This window comes from Vollenhovia emeryi, unplaced genomic scaffold, assembly GCF_000949405.1.
Source record: "Vollenhovia emeryi isolate VEMERY1.0 unplaced genomic scaffold, V.emery_V1.0 DF939877.1, whole genome shotgun sequence".
Lineage (NCBI taxonomy): Eukaryota > Metazoa > Arthropoda > Insecta > Hymenoptera > Formicidae > Vollenhovia > Vollenhovia emeryi.
In genome coordinates, this window is record NW_011966489.1 from 5,416 (window position 1) to 13,968 (window position 8,553).

General features: G+C 42.9%; 1 protein-coding gene across 1 annotated transcript; it reads left to right on the forward strand.

The window, feature by feature from the left end:
* Positions 1-243: 243 nt before the first annotated feature.
* LOC105556640 lies at positions 244-2,193 on the forward strand. The gene has a single exon (XM_012003735.1). It carries the CDS (start codon positions 244-246, stop codon positions 2,191-2,193), a length of 1,950 nt encoding a protein of 649 aa, XP_011859125.1.
* The last annotated feature ends 6,360 nt before the right edge of the window (positions 2,194-8,553 follow it).

Genomic DNA, 8,553 nt, shown 5'->3' on the forward strand with positions numbered 1-8,553 from the left:
CTGAAACCAATTGACTATTTGATGTGACCGAGGGGACTAATGAGGGTCTTGCGTTAATGTGTCCCACATTCACACCGCAACTATTAGCGAGCGCAATAGTGTACGTTCCCGACGGCAAACGCAAATTCGTAAGATGTCGCGCCCTATTAGACACATGCGCGAAATTTTATTTCCGATTCCGTCGTTAAACGATTAGGCGTGCGTTCGATACCGCAGTCGATTCCGGTCGGCGCGATTAATGCTATGAGTTCGATTTCCCAAGGTACAGTGCAAATCACAATTCAATCGACACAAAATAGCTTTTCCAGGAAACTAACGTGTCTCACATTGCCGACTATCGCGGATTTAGTTCCTTCCGAGACATTTCCGCGAGACACGATCAAGTTTCCGACAAACGTTAAACTAGCGGATCCAGAATTCCATTTGCCGCGGCCTATAGACATATTAATCGGCGCTGGGATTACATTTTCGTTGTTCTCCGTCGGTCAAATCAATCTGTCTAATGACGGACACGATTTATATTTACAAAAGACCCGATTAGGCTGGGTCATTGCTGGTAGCTCCGCGAAGCAAAATATTATCAAAGAAGCATCATGTTGCTTAACGAGCTTAGAATCACAATTGGCCAAATTTTGGACAATAGAAGAAAGCGTAATTGACAAAATTAAATCAGAAGAGGAGAACAATTGTGAAGCGCACTTCATTAAGAATGTAACCCGCAATAGCGAAGGACGATACATGGTGCGTTTACCATTCCGTTATGCGGATGCTAAGACGGGCGATTCGCGAAATATCGCGATCAAACGTTTGCTCGCGCTAGAGCGCAAACTCGAACAAGACACTACGCTGAACTTAGAATACACCCGCGTTATAGAAGAATACAAGACCTTAGGGCACATGTCGCTAGTAACTCGTCCGCCTCTCGACGGGTTTTACATGCCTCATCACGCGGTAATAAAACAGGCCAGTAATACAACTAAAGTACGAATTGTGTTCGATGCGTCGGCAAAATCTGCGAACGGCGTATCTGTAAATGATCTCTTGATGGTGGGACCCACGATTCAAGAAAAATTGTTTTCCCATTTAATAAGATTCCGCACCTACCATTACGTTATTACCGGTGACATAGAGAAAATGTATCGGCAGGTGCAGGTACACGAGGATGATCGTAGATTTCAACTGATTCTTTGGCGAGAACGCGGCGAAATCAGAACCTATCAGTTGAACACGCTTACCTTCGGAGTATCGTCGTCGCCATTTCTCGCGATCCGCACGTTGCAACAGCTCGCGGATGACGACGGTCATTTACATCCGAAGGCGGCTGAAGTACTTAAGCGTCATCTATATGTCGACGATCTATTGACGGGCGCTAACTCGGTTAAGGAGGTTCGTTACGTCCGGGACGAAATAATCGCACTTCTAAGGCGCGGAGGGTTCTCTATAAGGCAATGGGCCTCGAACGACACACGCATAATCCAAGATTTACCAAACAATACTCTACACGCGAATTATGTGCTCGGTGAAGATCAGTCTTTAAAAACGCTCGGTATTTCGTGGAACACTCACGACGACAAATTATATTATTTCGCACGACCGATTAGGTTATCAGGAATAATAGCAAAACGAAAAATCTTGTCCAAGATTGCAGAAATTTACGATCCTCTAGGCCTATTAGGTCCCGTGATCTTATACGCAAAACAGCTAATACAAGATCTACGGCGAGTTCAGGTGCATTGGGACGAATCCGTTCCACAGAACGTTCATTTTAAATGGTCCGAGTTTGCACAACAATTTGAGTCCATGAACGAAATTTCCTTTGACCGTAAACTATTCATAGAAGGGTGTCATAGTTTTCAATTACACGGGTTCTGCGATGCCAGTTACACTGGTTACGGAGCATGCCTTTATGTGTGCTCAGTCAATAAAAACAATGAAAGCATTTGTAAAATATTATGCGCCAAATCTCGCGTTTCGCCAATAAAAACCGTCACCATTCCGCGACTCGAGTTGTGCGGAGCACTATTATTGGCACGCCTGTACCGCGAATCGTGCGCCGCATTAAACGCTGTACCGGCCAAGGTGATTTTTTGGTGTGATTCAACCATCGTACTACATTGGTTGAACACATCCCCACATCGGCTTAAAACTTACGTCGCAAACCGTGTAGTAGAGATACGCGAAATCACCGAGTAACACGCGTGGCGCCATATACGATCCGAAGACAATCGAAGACTGCGGATGCGGTTTCGAGAGGTCAGTTACCACATGCCTTCTTAAAAAACAAATTATGGCATTCGGGTCCCGCGTGGTTGACAAAAAACGATAACGATTGGCCTAAACAAATCCTACAGACCATCGAATTACCAGAATTAAAACAAAATATATGCTTAGTCGCGACCGTTATTGATCACAGTATATTAGAAAAATATTCATCCTATTATAAACTATGTCGAGTTATAGCTCATTGTCTTCGCTTTCGGCCGAATAACACATACCGAGGACCGTTGCGTCCTAAGGAAATAGATAAAGCGGAGTTACAAACATCTCATTTCTCCGATGAACTTAAGAAACTAAAGGATAAGCATCCGTATCGGGGCAAATTAAGCAATTTAAGCCCATTCATTGACCAAGACGGCGTACTACGCGTCGGAGGGCGTCTCCAATCCTCAAATTTGACATTTTCACAAAAACATCCAATATTACTCCCTAGCCGGACTTACGTCACCGATCAGATCATCCGCGAAACCCACGAACGTCATTATCACACCGGGATACAAAATACGCTATATATACTTAGGCGGAAATACTGGCTGCTCGACGGCAAAAATCAAGTTCGAAAAATTGTGCGTACATGCGTGCGTTGCTTACGCTTCGATTCTCAGACGGTCGAGTACAAGATGGGAAATCTACCTTCGCCTCGCGTATGCGAGACAATACCCATCACAAATACCAGTATCGATTTCTGCGGTCCCTTTTATATGAAAGAGAGAAAACATCGAAACCGTACGAGAGTCAAGGTTTACGTATGCGTATTCGTATGCATGACTATAAAGGCTGTGCATATGGAAGTCGTAAGCGATTTAAGTTCCGAAGGCTTCATAGCAGCATTACGACGATTCGTCGCGCGACGCGGCCTACCGAAAAACATCTATTCCAACAACGGGACCAACTTCGTAGGAGCGAACAATAAATTGAAGGAATTATACGTCTTGTTCAATTCCAGTGAACACATAGAGCTCATTAACCGATATTCAAATAATCATCATATCACGTGGCACTTCATACCGCCTAGCGCTCCTCATTTCGGCGGGCTTTGGGAGTCTACGGTTAAGCTCTTTAAACATCACTTCAGGCGCGTGGTGGGCGATTCTTTGTTTACATTCGAAGAATTAAACACATTTACCGTTGAAATAGAGGGCATTTTAAACTCCAGACCCTTGACGTCCCTCTCCTCCGATCCGAACGACTTGCATGTACTCACGCCCGCTCACTACTTAATCGGCAGACCATTGACGGCCCCTCCCGAGGGCGAATTGCTATCTGTTCCAGCAAATCGATTGTCGACCTGGCAACACATAAGCAAGGTACGACAAGACTTCTGGGCGCGCTGGCATCTGGAATATCTAAACGAACTCCAAAAACGCGCCAAATGGACCAAGGATACGCCCAACCTGACAATCGGCAGCATTGTGCTCATCAAAGAACGAAATCTACCTTGCACGCAATGGGCTTTAGGCAGGATCACTAAACTATACCCCGGCGAAGATGGAGTAGCGCGGACTGCGGATCTCAAGACGACAAACGGAGAGATTAGACGAGCAACCAAGAACATTTGCCCTATCCCGATAGAAACATAATTCGAATCCCCAAACCATAATGAAACATATACATATAATTATATTACAATATATAGGCCGGCCAAAACATGTGGATATACCACACCACATACATTGTAAACATGGATCTATGCAATAATTGATCGGTACTCTCAACCCCCTCTCAACGGGAGGAGTATGTTGCGTACATCATCGTGCACGATAGTCAAACATGACAATAAAATATGAACACGATCACGTACACTTCACCACGCAGGTAGACTGGTCGGATCGCTTCAAAGATCAATCGATACTTTGAGGGAAACCGCGGTAATTGTCGAGGAGGGTCCGTTAGGGCCGTCAGTAGAGTCGCGGCGGCTTCAGTCGCGCGGCGGCATGATTGATACGAGTAGAGTCGTCTAGCAGCGACATCGATGTCGACGGAGCGGTCTTGGCGGCGCGACGCTTTGATTCAGCGGAATCGCGAAAAACGGTAACATCCGTCGCGACCGGGGTCGGCGGACTGTTTGATTCGGATCCGACCAATGAAAATTGGGGAAAGAAGGATTGACGGGTATAAAAGGGACCTCGTCCATGGGACGAGCATTCATTCGAAATCCGAGCTTTGTCGAGATCAGTCTTCGCGCATCGATCCGAGTCAGTGAGATATAGACTTCGTGTGGTGAAGCGACTCAGAGTAGACGTACTCTCAGGCGTTGTCGATGTGTGTGGCGTGTTCGCCGATAACCGACTCAGGGTGTACACACCCCCAGGAGCAGTTGGTGACTAGCGACTCAGGACACACGGGCTCCCAGGCGTAGTCGCAGAACATTGCGGTCGAGAATAATTGCGTACACTGTGTATGAGAAATTGTGAACTGTACATGTGAGAGATTATGAAGGACAATAAACTATTGTGAAGCGTAAACGCAGTGTGGACCTTAATCTGTTCACGCTGACAGAACAGCTTCTTTATCCTTCTTCTTTATGGCCTCTTTATGGCTTCTACATCCACTTATCTAAACAAGCCAATTTTTACGAACATAAAGGTTGACATTATAATATATATTTAAATAAATGTTGTTACAATTGTATAAAATATAAAATAGCGGACATGTTTCAGCACACAGTGCTTTCACATCAGCGCCAATTTATAATAAATTAAATAATAAAAATAATCTAGTACATAATTGTCGATAGATAATACATTGTAGATCAAGTGAAACGAACAAGATTAGTTAGAAGTTAAAAAAACATTACTGAGATAAGTGGATATAACGGTTGTCAGTGTTTTTGAGTAGATGTCAAATGACTTTGTTGTAAGTATGCACAGATATAGGAATCCAGAGATGGAGCGTTAGCTCGCGGGGAAGTCATTGCGAGAGGGGTATACGAGGTAAAGTGTGCTTAGCTCTCATTGGATGTCACCCTACTGGTCAAGTAATCCTCTGAAGTTTTTAATTACTTCTGGCGACTTATAAGATTTCCTCTAGACATTTAATAGATTAATTCCATAAAGAAACATTTTCTGGCACATTATCGTTTTATTTCAACCATCCTATGAACCACAAAATAAGCACTTTATACAATTTAGTACATCGAACATTATTGTTATCACATCCAACCTTTCATGCGAAAAATCTTAATCTCTGTATTAACATGCTACTAGACAATGCTTACCCTCTTCGTCTCATTTTCAGCAAAATTAATAATAGAATACATATTTTACAAAATAGACATAATCGAACAATTGATAACAATGATAAACCCGAAGAGACCAAAGAAAATATTTTTAGTTCTCCCCTTCCTCAATTCAACCAAAAACTGATTTAACCATTAATTGACAAATCTAAATTTATATTAGGGTTCAGATATATAAATAAATTGACCAGATTCATTGGTACACTGAAAGACAAAATAAATAAATTGAATACCACTAATGTCGTATATAAAATTCCATGCGCAGACTGTGATGCCTCTTACGTAGGATAGACAAAAAGGAAATTGCAGACAAGACTCAAAGAACATACTAACAATATTAAATCAGAACCATCGAAACACTCTATAATATCTGTTGTGGGAATGCGATGAGTAGATAACGAGAGCTGATTAGTCAAACTTGCATGTGACAAAGTGAAGCCTTTATCACGAGACACGGTAGGTCTCGCGCCAAGTGTAAGCGTAGCTAGTACACGCGTGCGAGACCGACTGTGTAAGTTTACGCGAGTACACGAGTTCACGGGCCCTCAGATTTTTGGATCTCAACAACGGCTGATCCGACGAACTTGAGACTGCGCTTAATCGATAGCTTGGGTACGATTTGCATAATATAAGTGTTTTTACTTTTCTCCTATGTGCCCCAGGAGTGGAGGTATTGCAATGCAATTGCAATGCAAAGTCAGTTTTGTAAAATTTTGGATTAAGAAACATCTTTGTCGTCGTTGTCCTCGTCCTCGTCGTCGACCAGACCAGCGTCCTTTTCACTTTTCTGCCGCAACGTGGCATTGACGTTGCTGTCGCGTATCTCACGTAGCGTCTCGCGCAAAGTATTAGGACCTTGAATAAGTTACAATTAATATTTTCTGGATCCTTTTCTGATATAAATCAAATTGAAACTTAAACGCCATATTTTTAGGACCTGGCAAGGTGGTGGCCATTATATTGCTGTGAATCATATACCGTATTATCCCACCCTGTACTGCGCGTCGTTACTATCGGACATACAGGGTGATTCAGAATAGGTATAGTGTCCCTAAAATGTCGAATTCCTGATTAAATTCTAAGACGATTTTTCTCTTACCAAAGTTTTTTCCGAAGCTTAGTTTTTGAATTATTAAAAGAAATAGTTGACGAATGACGGGCCGAGTACAACAGGCAGGCAGGGGCGGCGCACGGCACGTCTCGCCGCGAGCGCTTACACGGGGCACTCAGCTGATCGCTGCACATACATACACGCGACGCATCTCTCTCTCTCTCTCTCCCCCCCCCTCTCTCCCTCTCTCTCCCTCTCTCTCCCTCTCTCCCTCTCTCCCTCCCTCTCTCTCTCCCTCTTCCCCCCTCTCCTTTCTTCCCTTTCTCTTTCATTCATTCTCACTCTCATTTACTCATTACCTATTTGTTTTATAAGTGAAAAACTAAGCTTCGGAGACTATTTTGAAAAGAGAAAAAGTTTCAGAATTGTCAGAAATACGACATTTCTCTCACTCACTTACCTTGTAAAGCTTCGATGACTTGTTGTTGTTGTAGCTTCTTGAGAAAGACGAACGGATCGTAAACACTATTTATTGTAACTTCCACAAGGTTTATGTAGATTCCAAGTTTCCACTGAAACATTTTCACTGAAATATTTCCACTGAAACACTGAGAATCCACAGCTGAGCATTTAACGGAAACTTTTCGTTTTCGTAACTATTAAGTTTCACAATTTCACTCACTCGATTAATGACGAGAAACGTATTCTATTCATTACTATCAATCACCACCGAGCAATTATTCGGTAACTACAACTAATTACTTCATCGCGAACTCAATCTCCAAGCCAGAGACACGCACGATACACAACACACACACACACGTGTTTACTCGGCAAGCAGTCGACTGATTTTTGGTTAGGATTGTACAACTGTGCTGCACTCAACTGCACTGTTACTATGTTTATGTTTCGGGTCGCCAGTCGCTCGCGCTCGCTGCCGCGCTCGCCGCCCGCGCCGCGCTCCCCGCCACGCCTAGGTTTTTTTCCACCACGGTGTATCTCGCGCGTCGCTCCACCTCCCGCTCATCGATCGATTTTCTTAAATGCCTTCCGAGTCCGGCCTACCGTCTCCTGCATCCTCATTCGCTCAAACGTGTAAATTTATTACTCGATAACTATTGTTATTTTGTGCCGCGATACATGATATTTCTCCTTAATTTAACCCAATCTACCACTATTTTCAAGGTGGCTACTTTTGCATTAGACACCCTGTATATGTATATGTATACATATATTCATGGACAGGTGTATTCTAATTCGCGCCCACCATTTATATAGTGATATTTCTCATGAAAAACTGAGTCGAAGAGTCCTGAACCATTTTTTCGAGTCATGTCTCACAAAGTAGTTATTATTTAAAAATTAGCGAATCCGCATCGCTTTTTAAACGGACGCACGTTCGTGAGCCACGCGTCTACTAGTGTGCGTGAGTGAGTCGCCGCGCGCCTCAGCGTTGCCACGGCCGCGTTCACGTAGTTCCAAAATAATCAATAATTGCTTTTTGCAATGAGCATGACATTTTCTACCCAGAAAGCATCTTTTTAGATTACAATTTGATATTAGTTGTACTTTCACATAAGAAAATTGTAAAATGATATAACTGTGGTGATAGTACCCCCCCCCCCCGTTCCGCCGTCATCCGAGTTCCGATTTGACCAAGATGATTTTTTAAGTTAATTGTTTTCACTATCAAAAATAAAATTTTAAATCTCCAAGAATTCTTTTATTAATTTTAATATTAATAAAAACGTTTTAATAATAATTTTATGCAAAAATGCACATAAAAATGGATTTAAAGTATTTTTTAATCAGAACTGTTACCCTCTTACCGCGCATGTTTTAGCAACTAGACGATGGACTCATCAACGAAACGCGAGGCACTTCGTCTCAGGGCTGTATTCGGAAACACCATCGGAATGTTCTATGTATCATTTCATCCTTATTCACCGAATGTGAAATGATACATAGGAGCATTCGAGTGATGTTT

Coding starts and splice junctions, on each gene's coding strand:
- LOC105556640 (XM_012003735.1), top strand. CDS start 244: ATGAGTTCGATTTCCCAAGGTACAGTGCAAATCACAATTCAATCGACA.